We start from the raw sequence: 17,981 nt of genomic DNA on the forward strand, positions 1-17,981 counted from the left end.
TCAAAGCTAAAACGAAAAAGTTGCAATCAGTTCAAACAAATGGTGTAGAAATTAATTTGGCATAAGTTCAGTACATACGCCACATAGTTTCATCATTTCATGGCTTTTAGTGAGTTGCTTAGCAACAAAAATGTACACATGTACGAGAAAATTGAGCAACTCACAGGGCTTAACAACTGAAGCAAAATGTTATGAAAATAAGAAAATTTGAAGCAGCGTTCACATCAACGGATTATAAAAAAAAATTATTTACACATGTTTAATCAAGGAACTATTTCTGAAGACAAACAACTGAGGTATATATTCGTCTTCAGTATTTATACTTATAGTTCTGCGTTTTGATTTTCTGTCCAGAAATGACAAGATGTAAACATTGCAACTGCTACAACAATCAACTAAAAAGCTCAGGTATGATACTAAAAAGTGCGTTTGATGATATGGTCGGGAACATTTTGAGCTTTCGATTTTCGAACAGTTAAGAAATACTCTCTGCTACTAATTTTACATGTAATCAAATTCATTATACCAGCTTTCAATCAAACTGGAGAGTGTTACGAGTTACAACTAGCTGCCTACAATGCTATGACAAATCATCTACGCAGAGTATTGTTAGCCAAGAGTGTGGTGGATTCTGGAGACATAGATAGTGCATTTAACAGTAAACGTATCAAATTCAGAGGAAAAACGCCGACTTGCAGACCAGAAGAAAATAACATTGTTAAAGAATCTTTATCCCAAAATCTGATCAACAGACTCGTTTATGACACAAAACATCACCCTAATGTACATCAGTTCTCAATATTCCCCAACAGAGTAGCTAATAATTGAAATAAGTAATAATACAAGTTGTCTTACTATTCGTAGCAGCTTGTCAAAATGAGCTTGGGATTCTCTGGGAATCGTAAGAAGATGTATAATCGTTTAGATGAGATAAACAGTAGTGATGATTCCATAGACTCTATGAATAATCACAAGCTGTTGATGTACAGAAGGGAAAAGCTTCATGGGGATAGAACAGCCTCTAATAAACCTATGGGATTTCATCAAAAGAGGCAAGAATTGGGAGAAAGTCACAGCAATAAAAAAAATAAGCTGAAGACTGCTTTTGATGACAGGAAATTTTCAGCAATGAATAAATCCAGCAAGTCTAAACAGGAAAAACAGAGAGAATCTCAAACATTGCGTACCATAGTTCCATGGTAACAATTTTGACTTTCTTATACTCATATGATCGATTTACAGAATATTCAATTAATCACAGGAATATTTACAGTGTTGCATCATGTTCAGAAATAACGATATGTCCTAGAACACCCGAGTTATCAAGATCTTCTGCTGGTTCAAGTTGTATTATGATTGATCCAGTGAGATCTTCCTCGAATAATGATATTGCTACATATATCAAATTTGTCTATGATATAACTAAGGAAATAATGGACAGAGGCTTCTACTCAGATGATGAAATCGAAGGGGTTTTTGAAAAACATTTTCAAAGAAACCTTGGCAGATTGAACGAGGTAATAGTCAAGGTGTAATACAATGAGGAATATACGATAATCTGATACACCTTTGATTTTTCAGAAAAAGATGCTTGGAGAAATAAAGTGTCTGAAAAGGGCTTTGAATATTGACTGCGATTCTGATGACGATGATGATGAATATGAACCAGAAGTTACCAATGGGTTCATACCCTGTTCAAGCAGTTTGGCTGACTTCCAAAGTACTTCAACGCGTTTAGGCGGAACCCTACCCAAGGTTGTTCAATTAGATCAAATAGTTAGTGAAATTTCACCCCCAGGTGATTTGGAGCCTCTCCAGGTTTTGTGTAATAAATATCGATCAACTGCTTCTGATGGAATTGCTAATGATCAATCTGGGATAGTTGTCACCACTCAAGACGTTCTAACAACATTATTAGAGATGGGCTTTGATACTGAAAAAGCTCGAGAGATCTGTGAAAATCTGCAGACTAAAAGTAGGGATCCAATACTAGCACAGGTAATATTTTAGATGTTTGAATTTATAATGTGAATAGAACCATATAGAACTATCTTCTTGTACTGCAAATTTATTTTGAATCATTGAAATTTACCTGATCGTAGGGATCAAAATCATCAATGGATAAAGACTATTCGATTGCCAGTGATGTAGAGAAACCCATACATGGTTACACCTGTGTCTCTGACGATTTGAAGTTCAAAGTTCCTGAATCAACAGTACAGGAGAATATACTGGAATTTGAGCCACTCGAACTTGTCGATGAAACGGACGAAGAAATTGTAGAATCTGTTGAATAGCTATATTAGAGGAACGGTAATAGTTACTTTTGGCACAAAACGTAATTATGATTACAAATGAATACCTGAACTTCTGATTCCAGATCTCTAACAAAGTTCTGTGAGTGTGCCAGGCTGACTAGATTCCTCATGTGGCACATTGGAAATGAATCTAGCAAATCAGAATAGCCAATACCTGGGTATTTATTATCATCATCCTATAGTTGTTATTCCCACTTGAAAATACGACATAATACAATAGGGTATGAGCTAAAGGTTTACAATACCATTTGCCTATATGACATATGTCAGTTATATCTAAAGCTTATTATCGATATCGACAAATATTCAACAGGAATAAAATATGTAATATAGTTATATTATATAATACATATATGTATGTGTAGTGGAAAAATATATATCAACACCTATCATATTGGCATGTAATCTATAAATATGTATATTATAGCATATATACATATATCATACATTAAGCATGACACAAAGTTAACTATACATGAACAATTTAATCATACGATAAATGAATGTATTTCTGATACATACATATATACGTATATATACAAAATCTAAAATAGCTGTCATTGCAGCTACCAAAAAATAAACTACATGCAATATATTTACATACATAAGTGTACATATATAATATTGTATATCTCTCTTCATATAATCTTTCCCCTGTTTTGAGATTATAATATATCTACATAGATAGATATGGATATGCACAGCTATAATTTGTACATAAGTTCTACATTTCATTTGACATTGGGGATTCGATATGGTGCATTCATAATTTAATATACTGAATCTATTTATATGTAATAAAGATAACATCTTATAGGAAAACTCTGACAAATCAAGAGAATGAGTCCCCATTTCTAAGACTCCTTCTACTGAAAGACAAGATGAAGAAAAAATTGTAAACAAATCAAAAATTGAATCAACAATGAAGCTGAAAAACAAAAATACCCATCTTCTGGAGAAGAAAAAAAAAACTATATACATACATATTTATATATATCTCGTAAAACAAAATTAAAAGAATCACGTACCTTTTTCACATTGTGACAATTTACTTTCTAAAAACTAATATGTGGCTTAGAGTAGCCTAATATGGCTATCTTTCAGCTGTTTGTACGTTCAGAGAAGTTCAGAATGTGTAACGTGTGGAGAAGAAATTATGATCCACACACATTGACAATAGTAGATGTAACCACGTATTGCTTTGCAACAAATTTAACTGTTTGTTTCTTAGGAATGAGGTGGCAATCAGCCAGCACCTAGCGCATTAAAGATAAAGTGTCCTATTACTATTTTGAAATTTTGAAAAATACATCCTTAACCCCGGATCACTTTTGTAATATAAGTTTCTTCGTACCAGAATATAGAAAACGGTGCAGTTGCCCGCTAGTGCTTGAGAAAATCTATAACTAAATTATATTCTTAAGAATCAGTAATTCATCACTAGCAACAAAAGGAACACAGAATGTGTTTCTGGGAAACATTTTTCCACCCATCAGCTGCCATCAGATGAATTTGAGGATGTATCTTCTAGCTCTGGCGCACCCGGACCACGATTTAAGACCGTCATGATATCTGTAACGTGCTTTATTGTGACGTCTGGTTTTGGATCCCCTGCGCATAGACGGGGCTTTTCTGTAGTTGGTATCCATACGGTTCCTGCGAGACCAGCTTCAATACCTCCTGAAGTATTTGGGACGTGTTAAAATATGGCTTTGTTGAATTCAAATGAGATATAGTAGAGTTATTTGTTTGGCTGAAAATAATTTGCTCCAAGAACGATATTTCACAGTTAATTTGTTAGTTGGTTCTTTCTCGGCATTATGTTAGGTATCAGTGGAAAAATTTGATTCAATTGACCTATGAGAACCCGGAAATCAGCAAATGAAATGAATTTGATAGAAGCCTTGACAAAATATGTAAAAGCCACTGATTTCCATACTTGATAATCGTGTATCACCCACTCGAGTTACGAATTTAAAAGTAAAATTAAGGTAGTTTCCTGGAAGTACTAAGGAAATAGAGAAATTAAATTACCTAGTATATCCGTTTCTAGCTTATCCCCGACCATGATGCATTCGATTGGTGTGACTCTGAGGCATTGGCAGGCCTCTTTGAATATTCTGGGCTCAGGTTTTTCCCATGGCAGATCTCCGGACACGAGAATGAGGTCGAAGTACTGGTTCAGAGATAATTTTTGTACTTTTTCCCATTGTGCATTGGATGGCCCGTTCGTAATGATACCAAGAAGGTACTTCTTCCTTAATTGGAATAGCATCGACACGGTGTCTACGGGCAATGCGAGGTAATGGTATCTCATGTGTAGCCATCTTTCGTATACTGCTTTGGTCAAGTACGAGTAATTGTCTCCAAGAGCTTTGCTCCATAGAAGTTTTCTCCACACATCCAAACTGTACTTGGGATTATCTGGACATTTTCTAAACTGCTTCAAGTAGCTCGTAGTAATTTTACTTGACAAGTCTTGTGGGATTGCGTACTGTTGAGTCAGCTCCTCGGAGAGCTATATGTAATTAATAAAATATAGCAACCATTAAGCCATGAATACCTTGACACATGGTTATAATTCATATGTAACAAGAAAATGAAAAATAGAATAGAAACTTCTTAGGGAAATAACAAGTTTGCGCCATATTCAATAATTCATCTCAGCTTTAGAATTTTATACCACCAAATAGATGAATAACTGATTCCAAAACAAATACATTAAGTTGAACCATTGTATGTGCACATTAATAATCGTTCTCTTCATCCTCCTGCTATCGTTTTTCCAAAACATGTTTACTTATATGCTAAATTCCTATAGCCAACTCGTCCGTTTGCTGAATAGTTGGACTTTGATCCATCCTACCTATTGCTAGGTAATATATATTTGTGCTGATTCATTTGTTGTTGTATTATTTTTAATAAAATTTCATGTTTCTGAATGTGAATGAGAATCGTCAAACAGATGAGCTAACGAGTTAAAATCTGGTAATTAACAATTGGTAGAATAGAACGAACAAAAATGTGCTCATTTTCATGTTGTGAACAAAAGCATAATTGGTAAGTTTGGTGTTTAGAGATTAAATGTATTGTATATGGCAGTATATGACGAAAAGTTCTTCATGGATTAACGGGTGGATGAAGGAGAATGAGGAAAGGAAAAGGGACTGGATTTGAGTAGGACACTATATCATATTAATGATTACCTATAAAATGCATTGATTCATTCAAATACTTGAGGCGATTATTGGACACTCGAAGTGGCCCCCACGGTCACTGCTGTAATCACAACAAAATCAGTTGTGCCAACGATAGACTTATATCATCAAGTACAACTCGAAGACCTAAGTAAGTCGGGTGAGAGTTCCTGATGAAATGGACAGAAATTTGATGGAACCTGAGGCAATTTATTTGAAAACAAAGTTAACTTTACTACACCTTTTCTACCAGAATCTCTTTCCCAACTTTGGAGACAGACTATATGTATTTAACATGATTTATAAATATGAAACTTTTTTCCAATCCTTATACTAAATAGAAGCTTATTTCGGATTAAAAATACAGTGAAAGGATGATAAAAGAAGATTCTAATCATGATGATTAAAAAATTATTATAGTTTAATTTAATCAATTCTCTATAGTCAGAGTTACAAATATTAACGATGACACAAAGAGCAAATTGACTACATTACTTTTACCATTAAATATTATTTAGCGTCCGAGGTTTAATTAATTTTTTTATATAAATTTTGGTTTATACAAAAATAAAAATAACACAGCCGTAGAGGCACATAATAATCAGTCTCTCACGCACGTAATTTAAATTCACACACACACAGATTTAATACACTTGTAATAAGTAAAGCAAAGTAGGTTGAACCTAGTTACTTATCTGATTAATGTACGAAACCCAACAAACTATGTATTAGGAAGATTCTACAACGTGATGAAATAAAAAAGTGAAAAGATTGCTGCAGGGAGCTAAATTCAGAGTTAATAGAGTTGGTGTATCCTCTCAGCTGGCTCAAACTAATATAAATTGAATGATCTAAATATACCAATGAATCTTTCTTCACAGAAACATACTCTGAGTCCTTTACTAAAGTAATATGTTAGCTTAAGCTACGCTGTCACTGCTGCTGCGTGCCGACGTCAAGTTATTCTTGGGTCTGATTCCAGCTAAATATAAACCCGGCATAGGGCACCATTCAAGGTAGAAATTGATCTTGGTTGCAGAATACATTGGAGCAATTGAAAGCAAATATATAGTGTTCAGATGTTTAATGATTAGATAATGTGACAAATAATGCAGCAATCAAAGTAAAAATAATAAAAAAAATTTTTGCAATAATTGAACATGAACATAGGGTGAGTTCAATGTAGTGTCGCTTGAGACTGTTGCTTTCTAAGATCGTCATTTAATCCCCAAAGAGATGTTTTCCAAGTTCCATCATACGGTGCATTCTGCAGACCGTTAAAGCCCCAGATTTTTTCAATACAGCTGCAACACTATCATCTGCAGTGACAAGGTGACAAAGGAGATCCTCGTAAGCAGATTTTACATTGGGTTGGAGACCTCCGACTTTGACCTTTTTTAGGGTCTCAATTATTCCCTCAGCCCAGCCAGATTCGATGGCGAATTCGGAAAGCCAGGGAATTTGCTGCAGGACTCCAGCCATTGTCTGCATTCCGAGGAACCAGAGCTCCATTATTTCCATCCAATGTTCTTTGTATGCGATCGAGACAACTAGTTCTGTAGGATCATTGCTCTCATCAACAATGTAGGCATCCCAAAGAAACCTGATAGTTGCTTGAATGTAACGGCAGATGGAAAAATCGTTCTTCTTAACCCGCTTTGCTTGTTGTTTCAGAAGAAGAAGTCCAAGGATGGCGAGATGCCCATGAAGCACGAGATTTTCTGGAATCTGCTTGAGTTCAGGAAGATTAGTGAAAATGAATTTCAGCAGAGAAACAAACGTTGTAGATTCCTCAACAAGTTTAGCCTCCAGGACAGTGATGTTCATCAAGACATTGCATACGGAGACCATAGCAGCTCTTGAATCTTTCATTTCCAGCAGAAGTTCAGGATCTAATTCTTTAGGAGGTTCTTTTAGTGCCTTCAGACGTTCTGATCTTGGCACAGGGGGTTTTTTATAGTAAACAATTGTCCAGTGGTACGATAGGCACTCAAAAAGTACCTCGTCCTGTTTGTGCTTAAGCAAAATTTTACGGGCTTCTTCTTCAACTGCTAAATAGCAAAGAGCTGGCAATAGCAGTCTTAGGATGTCAATCTGACTAAGAGGATCGTGGACCACAGGTTCTCCTGAAGAATTTCCTTCATCTGACTTAGCACCTGCCTTAGATTTCTCTGCTAATTTTCTGTTCCTGTGAGCGTAGAATGTGTCATTTGCCACAGTTAAAACATAAGGCAAAACAGAATAGATTTGTGGACGCATTGCTGAGGTTTCCTGTGCTAACCAAGCAGCTAGCACTCTGACCATAGCACAGACGAACAAGCGCTCCTTGATGTCTGTGAGTTCCTTCATCTTCGAGACAGAGGTGAGGAGACCAATTACTGCAGCAAAAGCACCTTTCAATGCTGTGTACAAGGATTGCTTTTCCTTTTGCTCAAGATCCAATTGATCACTGGTGATGTAGGTCAGGGAAATTTCAAGCATTGTAAAACAGGCTGTTATCAATTCTGCATTTCCCAGTACAGCTTTGAGTTGCTTTCCTTCTAATTGCATTCTGACTTCAATTGATGAAAGCTGGACCAGTAGGAGAAAGAATACTTTTGGCTTTTCCTCATCTGAAAGTGCCCATTCTACACCTAAGAGTTCTAGCATTACAGCAGCGAGTTTTAGGGCAGGATCCCGCTGATTTTTACCAATTCGTGAGCCAAGTATGTCGCTTAGGGCTTTGTGAATGGAGGAGGGCCATGTCTCATCCTTAGAAGTTTTTTCTATCGTCTCTCTCCTACACGAAGACAAAAGTGCTTGGAGAATAACACATACCTCAAATTTCCTCTCTGTATGATCCGTTTCAAAATCCAACGCAATTTTGTTTATAATGGCATGAAAGGGTTTTGTGTCTATCGCATCCCAAGCATTCGGTCCAAAAGCTTTAGCTAGGGTAACTAGGATGTTCAATGCTTCATCTGTTTGAAAGCTCTTTTCCGCATAGATCTCGCACATTTTAGGGATAGCTTTCTGGTCGAGAAGGGCCATCTGCCCAGGAGGATACAGAGCAATACTTTGAAGACAAGAATAAGCCTCACTCACTATGATCAGTGTGTCATCAGGCGCGTCATCATCAGCCTGTGAGACTATCCCTAAAAGCGAAGGGACGTGTCCAATCATGTCAGGATGAGCTGCCAGTTCAGGGTCTCCGCAGAAACTGGATAGAATGGACAAAGCTACAGATTTGTACACTTGCGGAGGGCAGTCAACAGGAACATCATCACTGGACAATAACTTGCGCAAGAATTTTGCTCCAATTGCCTCAAATAGTAGTTTCTTAGCTGCAGGTGTGCAGTCTTTTCCATCCACCAATTTAGTCACCATAAACAGTGCAGCAAATTTTTCTGAATCGGTTGTGACCATCTTGAGGATGGCCACACACTTTTTAACACTCTCTGACACACTCATTATAAAGCTAAAGTATTCTGTCCTGCCAAAAATCTTGTCTCACAGTGTAGAATTTGCAGCTTGAAGTGATGAGTAAGTAGTTATTGAGTCTCTCAGAAATAATGTTTGTCTTATAATGTCACTGAGGAACGACGTGGCTCATGAGCATCGTAGTTCAGAGCCAACTGGCCGCACTGCGTGGCACATTATTTTCTCATAGAGTAGTGATTGTTGTTATTATAGTTTTGCCTTGTCCTTAGCACAGCGGCACAATTTACCCCGGAGCACACACAGATTTTGGTTAATTATAACTTGAATTAAAATAGGGTGTCAGTCGGATAGAAAACTGAGACTTCTAATCGACTCAGGTCTTACTTTTATGCGAGATTTCTAGTTCGTACGTTGTGAGGATTCTGAGTGCAAGACTAAGGGGAAAAGAATATAGAAGAGGAGAAGAGAAGAGAGTTAGGAGTAGGACTCTAAAAATATGCTACGATAGAAACGGCTATATCGGGATATTCCGTATCGTATTACAGGGGTTATATTTAGTCGGTCGTCGTGGTGTGGACTAGTCGAAACTTCGAGCAAGAAACTGTGTGATGTATAACACGAGTCAGGATTATGTTGTGTGTACTGATATATGTGTGTACGAGCTGACGATGCGGCTGATGAGCAAAATTGAATTTGGAACAATCACTCCGTTTGCAAAACGCGGTGTAAACGAAATGATATCCAAAGCGATTGACTAACACGTCGTCTGCTGCCTACGTAACGAAAGCAGAGCGTTGCGTTCGGCGTTCGTCGTTCTGCGAGATCCGCAATGACCTCACCTACCCTTCGAAAGTTTCCTGGGGCTTTGTATTTTGCAAGTCGTGAACGAAGTGGTGATAATTAAGTATCGGAAAAGTTCATTATTTTCTTTAATTAAAATTCTATTGACGTGCTAACCAGTTAGCGACGATAAGAATTCGAGAAATTATTATTAGAATGTGACAGCGCAGAGTAGGAGAAAAACAAAAAATATTTATAACAATATGTATTTGTAACAGCGTGGTGTATGGAGGCGTATTCGTGTGTCTCTTTTGAATAAAATATTATATTATGTATGGATTTATTTATTGCGTACCTTTCTGCATGCTAAACTATCCCCTTTTCGCGTCTCGATTAATGTGTTGTCCAAGTCAAAGAGGATCGTAGAAATTGGCACTGATGTAGAATTTTTCTTTTCAAAAGCTGCCATAATTTTATAGATTTTATTTAATCTGCTTTTACTAGGAAAAATTTTTTTTGCTTTTGTTTTCGATGAGAAAAGGTACCGTTACTGTCTCAAGTCTGTAGTTGTATGCAATGCTACTATACTGGGTTAGGGTCGATCGACGAGGTCTTCTTTTTCTTCTAATTATTCTTGTTCCTTCTCTTCGAAGTTTATTTTTGATTCTTCTGTGTGACCTTTACGTTCGTACTTCTTGTAGGCTTCTCAGCTTATGAGTAGCTGCTCAGTATCAGACAACATGGGACTGCTGTTAATGAAATAACGACTTGCTGCTGCTGCTACTCGCTGAAGTCGTTACCACTGTCTCGTCATACGATTCCAGGGAAGGGGCGGTTGTCGAAACAGACGACGGTCACAATCCCTTGTCAGAGTGGCGTCAGCAACGCCCCCCACCTCCGAAAATTAGACTTATCACAGATATATTGTGATTTTACCAACTGTTAGTTAACAATACCATAATCAGATAATAATTCCATCATTATTATGTTACCAATATTTGAATTGCCTGAGGCTCTGACACCTAGCATTCAGATCTTGTAGCTTAGCTTGATCGGACGATTGTTGTGTGATTCTTGTAAAATATAGACTAGATTAAATCATGGCTAGCTTTTACAAGAGGTATTTATTGCTGCTGCAATCTTGGCCTCTGGATAAATCTAAGGTTGGAAAGTAAGTTTCGGTATTTGTATATTATGATTCATGTACTGTACCATCGTTTTTATCAGAACTTTGCAAAGTTATCGTTTTGTGTTATCTGATATTTGTAGTCTATTGTAAATAACCTCTTGCATTCAGACTTACAAATTTGTTACAAAACTCACTCTTTCATTAGTCATCGTTGTGTAATGTATGCCAATTTCTTTCACGTACAATAGAGATTTGGGCCAGCACATACGTGACCAGGTCAAGCTCGCTTTTGCAAAAGGTGATCTCAACCAGGTGGATGAGGAGCGTTGTGAACGCTATTACAACAGTCTGAGAAGAATCGCTACCAATACTCATAACACATCATACAAACGTTCATTGACGAGTACTGCAAGTGGGCTGAGCCAAGAACACTGCAACTTGGCATTATCTCCAGAATTTCTGGAGTATTGGAAAGAAGAAGATAGAAACCTGATATCAAAGCTGTTCAGAAAACAGCGTAAAAATGTCCCTGAGGAGAATTAATGTTAACCTGCACCTGAGCTTAAGTAATATTAAATTGTACAGTAAGAAACTAACTTTCAAAAATATGCGCTTGGAATCAACTTTAGATCAACCCAGACGCAGTTATCAAACTAACGTTGCTGAAAAAAGTGTAGATCTTCATCATGTGCCGGTACTGGTTGATGCGGTCCTTGAATATTTGGATCCAAAACCAGGGCAAACTATTGTTGATATGACTTTTGGTGCAGGAGGCCATACAAAAAGAATACTGAACTCTTCATCAGATATCAAAATCTACGCGCTTGATCGAGATCCTGTTGCGCATAACTTTGCAAAGGAACTTGCAAAAGAATATCCTGGCCAGGTAGTGCCCTTGTTGGGCAGATTTTCAGAGCTACCAAGCCTATTGAAAGATCACGAAGTCAAGCAAGGAACCGTGGATAGTTTTTTGTTCGATTTTGGGTGCTCATCTATGCAGTTTGACGTTGCAGACAGGGGATTTGCTGTTTCTAAGGATGGGCCTTTGGATATGAGAATGGATGGCTTCAGGTGTCCCGAAACTCCCACTGCAGCTGATGTTCTGGCCAGAGCTGACGAGGAGGACTTGGCAAGGATACTGAAGATATACGGCGATGAGAAGTTGGCAAAAAAAATAGCAAGAGCGATAATAGAGGTCCGTTACTCCTTCAAGAAGCTTGAGACAACACAGGAGCTTGCTGAGCTTGTTGATACCGTGTGCGGAGGTGACCAGAGGAAAGACCAACTCGGCAGGCATGCTAGTATGGCTACGAAGACCTTCCAGGCGCTAAGGATATTCGTCAATAACGAACTTAATGAGATAAATTATGGGATGAACATAGCCGAGAAGTATCTCAAATTAGGCGGGAGGCTTATCACAATCGCGTTTCATTCCCTCGAAGATACAATAGTCAAGAGGCACATATCTGGAAATGTGTCCGAATACAGGGCCAATATCTTACCCCTCAGGTATTCGTCCCATGGTATATGCTTGCAAGATTCTGAGGTTGAATATGTTATGCATAGTCCTTGGGAAATGCTTCATAAACATGTAATCGTACCATCTGAAGAAGAAGTGCTTTCTAATCCTCGTTCTAGGTCGGCAAAGCTCAGAGCTGCTATTTGTGTGAAGTAATTTAGTACAATTCTAGATCGATGTAAAATATATCTAAAATATAGTATATACGTCATAATTTTATCTATGCCTTTTGTTCGTAATTTGACTGCTAGATCCTATCCATTAGAAACTCAAGCTAAAAAACTCGCTCAAAGCTATCACATGAAAATCCAGTTGTTTAACGAGTTTATATTGATCTTTAGAAAAATAATAAAATCAAGAGTTTTGGTAAACTGAATATCTTTTACGTCATAATTATAGATGAGCGCACGTGATAATAAACGTTGAGTGTAGCTTTTTTTATCGCATGTCTCTAGAACAGTCCTTCTATCTCATCAGTCTCGCTGTTCCAGTCCATATCATAGATGCTAGGTCTGGTTGAGAGTCCCGGCATCCTTTGTATCTATAATAGTTTGGTGTTGAAAAAACGATCACGTGCGGTGGTATTTTTCAAAATGAAAAACCAATTTCTTACCTCTCCAACCATGGGTACAACGAATCCTGCCCCGACCGATACAAAGATATCAGTTATGTCTAAAGTGAAACCAGTCGGTGCTCCCTTGATTGATGCATCTCCAGTCAGAGAGTTCGACGTTTTTGCCATGCAGAGTGGTAGTCTGTCGTAACCGAATTTTTTGTATTCTTCGATTTTTTGTTTCACCTAGAACACGGAAAAAGTCTTTCATTGCTGTACCACAGTAGCTTGTACATATAGGGCGAGAAGAATGACTTAATGCTTACCTTATCTGCGAGTATGACTTTTCCAGCACCGTACATTTCTTTGGCGACAATATTTATTTTTTCTTCGATACTAGCGTCGAGGTTGTACAGGGGTTTGAAATTACTCGGCTTGTTTGTAGCAGCAATTACGGCATCAGCTAGATCCAGCGCTCCAGCACCGCCACGTGCCCAATGAGTGCATATCACTGCATCTGTAGCTCCATTAGCCAAAGCTGCGTCTCTGATGATATTTAATTCTGCCGCTGTATCAGATCTGGAATTAAAATGATTTTAGAGCATCGAAAAAATTATTTAATTTTGATTCTGAATCGATAAAAGAATATCAACTGACGAGTGGGTGTTGATCGCGACGACGACAGGAACTCCAAATTTGTTTCCATTGCTAATATGCTTCAGAAGATTTGGTAGTCCTTTTTTAACGAGTTCTAAATTCTCGGTAACATATTCTTTTTTCAAAGGACTACCAGGCGTAACAGGCGGACCCCCACCGTGCATTTTAAGGGCTCTCACAGTCGTGACAAGGACAACAGCGTTCGGAATATGTCCGGAAGTGCGGCATTTTATGTCAAAGAATTTTTCCATTCCGATATCAGACCCAAATCCGGCCTCTGTGAGCACGTATCCATCGGCACCAACGAGTTTCAATGAAATAGCGTCCGCGATAATCGAAGAACATCCGTGAGCAATATTTGCAAAAGGACCTGTGTGCACTAGCACTGGAGTTCCTTCGAGAGACTGCATCAACGTTGGCTCAATTGCATCTTTCAGCAGTACAGCTAAGGCGCCCGTCACTCCCTTGAAAATAGACGGAAACAATTTACATTTTTTTTCAGATCGCTGAATTGAGAAAATAGTTTTAACTTGATAAAGAATTGACTTACAAAGTCATCCGCAGTTAATGGGACTCCATCCTTACTGAATCCGACAACTATGTTGGCCAAACGGTTCTTCATATCTTGAACGCTAGTAGCAAGTGCAAGAACCGCCATTATTTCGGAGCCTACCGATATGCAGAACGAAGTTTCTCTAATCTTTCCTTTTTCAGTAGGACTTTGTCCGATCGTTATTTGTCGCAGGAAACGATCGTTGATATCGACGACTGGAAATCAATGGCAGATTATCAATAATCGTTATTTAGTCGGAAGTAAACTGTATCCTTACCTCTCGTCCATGTGACGTTATTGGGATCGATATCAAGTCTTGCAAACCTTCCCTGTTCCTCTTCAGTCAGGCTATTAGGATCAGTTTTATTTATTCCAAGTTTTTGAAGCCGCCTAAGTTGAATATTTGAGAATTTTCGTACACCCTTAATGGTGGGCACAAGTCTATCGTAAAGCGCCTTATTTTGTTGCGTACTTTCATGGAAATATCTCGCGTCGATTTGAGCGGCCAATAAATTATTTGCTGCCCCGACAGCGTGGATATCCCCAGTTAAGTGCAGGTTGAAATCTTCCATGGGTATAACTTGGGAATATCCTCCACCTGCTGCACCACCTTTTACTCCGAAAGTTGGTCCCTGGCTTGGCTGACGAAGGGTTGCAAACGAGTTTTTACCCCTGTGTGCAGCGAGTGCCTGAGCAAGACCAAGAGTCGTCGTACTTTTACCTTCTCCTAACGGGGTCGGTGTTATCCCAACTACGACAACATATTTTCCGTTCTTCTGGTCTTTCAATCTTTCCAAAACCTTGAGGCTAACTTTTGCTTTCTTATTTCCATAGAGACTGTACTCGCTCGGACTCAGACCGATTTCTTCCGCAAGATTAGCTATATTTTTTGGTTCCTGACTTCTTGCGATAGTTATATCGTTTGGAATGGGATCTTCGAATCGCAGAGGCAATGTCCTGAGATTCCATTTTGAATTCAGGAGTTTCTCAGCAGCTCTTTGAGCCGAGATCACTGTATTTTTCATCAACATTGCGACTGTCATTGGACCAACACCTCCTGGCACTGGTGTGATGTAAGATGCAATTGGTAAGGCCTCTGAATAGGCGACGTCACCAACGAGTCGCTGTCCACTTTGCTTAGACGGATCTGAAGATAATTTTCAAATTAAACAGAGCACAAAATCACTTTTGATCTTTCTTTGGATTATCTTACCTGGTATTGAATTTATTCCGCAATCGATAACAACCGCTCCAGGTTTTATCCACGAACCTTTCACCATTTCGGCTTGTCCGATTCCCACTACTAGAATATCTGCCTGGGATACCTGACAAAAAGCCCAATAATCACAGTGAAAGTAAGAAAAAATGATTTTTTTTTTCATAGTTGAGATAAAAAAACGTACCACTTTTGGAAGGTCTTTGGTCCGTGAATGGCAAACTGTTACCGTAGCATTCTGCCATTTTAGTAATTCTGCCGCTGGTGTTCCAACTATTTTACTTCTTCCCAAAACTACGGCTTGTGCGCCAGAAATTGGAACTCCACTCCTATAAAAATCGAATGAATTGCAGGGTAGTTTTCACTTCATTATTAGGATAAACGACCCACAGCTCTCTGGCGAGCACTATTATAAGACTTTTTCTGCGTCCGACAGTTTTAAAATGGGGAAAATACCGAGATAATGATTAATTCTGGGACTGATTACTTTTTAATAAGTTCGATGCATCCGTTTGGAGTGCAGGGTAAAAATCCCGTCATATCACCAATAGCAACTCGCCCCTCATTTATGGTGTTCAATCTGAAATAAAATGCATTGTATTATTATAGCTATTTTTCTTTTCATATTTTCTTTTTAAACAATATTCTGTTGATCACACAATGATCACGTCTTGTTTTCGACCGGTCGATTTACATTTTTGCGAGAAAAATTGTGCAATGTAATTTTTTTTTCTCGAATATTATTTTTACTCTATCTGAATCGCAAACGCAATATTATTTGTTTACTCATTACGTTAATCAAGTAATTACGCAACGACGGTCATTGACGTGATCTTATATTTTGCATTTGTGTTAAAGGGCATTAAATCCAGATAAGATACGGATTTCAATTTTTATCCTCATTGAACATTGAACTCATGCAATCTCTGAGAATTGCTAATTATTGGTCCGTAATTAAAGACTACACTTAACTTTAATATATATATATATAATATACATATATTTTTCTCACCCATCGACATCTTTTTCAGGTGAAACAGTGTCCGTTATTAAATGAGAGTCAATTTTATTCACGCTGTCAAGAGGCATTTGTACAATAATTCCGTGCGTTGCTGGGTCATTGTTGAGTTTGTAGAGTTTGTTCAACAATTCAGCTTCTGTTGTTGTATTAGGAAGTTTAACGTGTGTTGCATTTATTCCGATTTCGTTGGCCGCTTTTATTTTCATACGTATATAAACATTGGAATCTTCCCTGCCGCCCACCTGGACGATAGCAAGACCCGGCGAAAAATTTGGTAACTTCGTTCTCAACGTCGCAACATCCTTTGCTAATGATTCGCGAATTTCTCTGCGATTTAGGAACGATAAAATAAATTGATCGTATGAAATAAAATTAGATTTACAAAGGAACAAGTTAATCGAAGTATTCATTAAATTCTCACTTGGCTAAGTTTGTGCCGGAGAGAACGACTCCACGTTTATCCAAAGCCATGCCTCTCTTCAGAATCCTAAAAAATAAAAATCACCAAAACAAGAAAATTAAATAACGTATGAAAACAACGAGTGATATATTTTTTCACAACAAGGGTACAAAAAATATTGATTTCTGTTACGTTATCGTTGATTAAAAATTAAATTAAGTCAATTTACTACAGTTCACGAGCGTATTCTGTTCAACGTAGTTCTATCGGAGCGACTTTATAACTCAGCGTCTGTACTACAGCTCCAGACTTCGTCCAAAGACCTGAGACCTGAGACCTGTTTTTCAACCGGCCGTAGTCACGTCACGTAATCTATCATCGCATGTGTTTGTGAATAAACATGCATAAGAATTGAACATTCGAGTGGTAGAACGATAACGACGCCTATGCTACCACGTGTTTCAATGAGTAACGCACACGAACGTTATACCTCTACACATAGTTAACTGTTGTGACTATATGTAATCAGCTAATAAGCAATTCTCTTTGTATTTATATTTATCACTTTCATAACTGAGTTAAATCGGTTTTACCGCACGATATACACATTGATTTATGATCTTCCAAAATTTTTTTTTCATCTTATGTGTTCGCTTTTTTAACCCAGCGATAAAATGGAGATTGAAAAGATTTTAGATGAAAGTTGACAATGAGTTAACATTCGCGACGAGATCATGATATAATAACGATTAGCTTTCATTGGTACACATTGAATCAAATTACAAGGCTTGCCTGAACGCTCGAAACAGTCTTCTGCTCATTCGTGCGTTGACTAGGCGACAAATGATGGGAAAATTTTCTTGAATTCATTTCAATGGTCTATTCTGATCTGATAGAAGAGGGGACGATTGAACTATCAACAACTTTACTATGACGAACGATAGTTTGGCAATAGTGACAACAACGATCTTTGATTTTCTAAATTCTTGAAGGGTGATTGTAAAAGGTTGCTATAATGACGATAAACTTTGTTGTAAAGTTCACAGATCACATACTTCGCGGTTCTCAGTATTGAATCTAATCAGAAGTGCAATATGTCCCAATAGCTGTATTGACGTGGGAAAGTGTGTATTTTGCGTAATCAATATGTGAAAAAAAACTCAATTCTCGATAACGATATTACGCTGTATACGATCGTACAACAACAAAATTACTATA

General features: G+C 37.8%; 6 protein-coding genes across 13 annotated transcripts; 3 read left to right on the top strand and 3 right to left on the bottom strand.

The window, feature by feature from the left end:
* Nucleotides 1–56: 56 nt before the first annotated feature.
* LOC105693950 lies at nucleotides 57–2,881 on the top strand. 4 transcript variants are annotated; one of them, XM_012414222.3, is made up of 8 exons: nucleotides 57–408; nucleotides 530–783; nucleotides 865–1,199; nucleotides 1,274–1,517; nucleotides 1,582–1,720; nucleotides 1,799–1,998; nucleotides 2,103–2,313; nucleotides 2,381–2,881. In XM_012414222.3, exons 1-7 carry the CDS (start codon nucleotides 357–359, stop codon nucleotides 2,295–2,297), a joined length of 1,419 nt encoding a protein of 472 aa, XP_012269645.2. In that variant the 5' UTR covers nucleotides 57–356; the 3' UTR covers nucleotides 2,298–2,313; nucleotides 2,381–2,881. The 4 variants fall into 4 exon arrangements, with proteins under 4 accessions (XP_012269645.2, XP_012269643.2, XP_020706186.2 ...); XM_012414220.3 differs by having other exon boundaries at nucleotides 57–296; nucleotides 355–408; nucleotides 1,582–1,998; XM_020850527.2 differs by having other exon boundaries at nucleotides 1,582–1,998.
* Nucleotides 2,463–10,545, bottom strand: LOC105693954 (N-acylneuraminate-9-phosphatase). Of its 2 annotated transcripts, none has more exons than XM_012414226.3 (3): nucleotides 10,071–10,545; nucleotides 4,353–4,836; nucleotides 2,463–3,998 (listed from the first exon to the last, which is right to left on the bottom strand). In XM_012414226.3, the coding sequence occupies exons 1-3, from the start codon at nucleotides 10,182–10,184 to the stop codon at nucleotides 3,811–3,813; spliced, it is 786 nt and encodes a 261-aa protein (XP_012269649.1). In that variant the 5' UTR covers nucleotides 10,185–10,545; the 3' UTR covers nucleotides 2,463–3,810. The 2 variants fall into 2 exon arrangements, with proteins under 2 accessions (XP_012269649.1, XP_020706188.2); XM_020850529.2 differs by lacking the exon at nucleotides 10,071–10,545 and adding an exon at nucleotides 5,002–5,517.
* LOC105693949 (neurochondrin homolog) lies at nucleotides 5,919–10,056 on the bottom strand. The gene has a single exon (XM_012414219.2). It carries the CDS (start codon nucleotides 8,963–8,965, stop codon nucleotides 6,737–6,739), a length of 2,229 nt encoding a protein of 742 aa, XP_012269642.1. The 5' UTR covers nucleotides 8,966–10,056; the 3' UTR covers nucleotides 5,919–6,736.
* Nucleotides 10,546–10,726: 181 nt separating the features above from the next.
* On the top strand, nucleotides 10,727–11,629 carry LOC105693958 (ubiquinol-cytochrome-c reductase complex assembly factor 2). The gene is made up of 2 exons (XM_012414238.3): nucleotides 10,727–10,886; nucleotides 11,093–11,629. Exons 1-2 carry the CDS (start codon nucleotides 10,816–10,818, stop codon nucleotides 11,385–11,387), a joined length of 366 nt encoding a protein of 121 aa, XP_012269661.2. The 5' UTR covers nucleotides 10,727–10,815; the 3' UTR covers nucleotides 11,388–11,629.
* Nucleotides 11,368–12,582, top strand: LOC125499666 (probable methyltransferase-like protein 15 homolog). The gene has a single exon (XM_048652994.1). It carries the CDS (start codon nucleotides 11,368–11,370, stop codon nucleotides 12,517–12,519), a length of 1,152 nt encoding a protein of 383 aa, XP_048508951.1. The 3' UTR covers nucleotides 12,520–12,582.
* An 88-nt stretch (nucleotides 12,583–12,670) lies between these two features.
* Nucleotides 12,671–17,627, bottom strand: LOC105693956 (C-1-tetrahydrofolate synthase, cytoplasmic). Of its 4 annotated transcripts, none has more exons than XM_012414235.3 (12): nucleotides 17,556–17,627; nucleotides 16,785–16,850; nucleotides 16,355–16,690; nucleotides 15,830–15,922; nucleotides 15,530–15,671; nucleotides 15,340–15,451; nucleotides 14,404–15,273; nucleotides 14,124–14,341; nucleotides 13,574–14,037; nucleotides 13,243–13,495; nucleotides 12,977–13,162; nucleotides 12,671–12,904 (listed from the first exon to the last, which is right to left on the bottom strand). In XM_012414235.3, the coding sequence occupies exons 1-12, from the start codon at nucleotides 17,582–17,584 to the stop codon at nucleotides 12,815–12,817; spliced, it is 2,859 nt and encodes a 952-aa protein (XP_012269658.1). In that variant the 5' UTR covers nucleotides 17,585–17,627; the 3' UTR covers nucleotides 12,671–12,814. The 4 variants fall into 4 exon arrangements, with proteins under 4 accessions (XP_012269658.1, XP_012269657.1, XP_012269660.1 ...); XM_012414234.3 differs by having other exon boundaries at nucleotides 17,547–17,599; XM_012414237.3 differs by lacking the exon at nucleotides 17,556–17,627 and adding an exon at nucleotides 16,993–17,376.
* Nucleotides 17,628–17,981: the final 354 nt, after the last annotated feature.

The sequence above is a fragment of the Athalia rosae genome, chromosome 3 (assembly GCF_917208135.1).
Source record: "Athalia rosae chromosome 3, iyAthRosa1.1, whole genome shotgun sequence".
Classification (NCBI taxonomy): Eukaryota; Metazoa; Arthropoda; class Insecta; order Hymenoptera; family Athaliidae; genus Athalia; species Athalia rosae.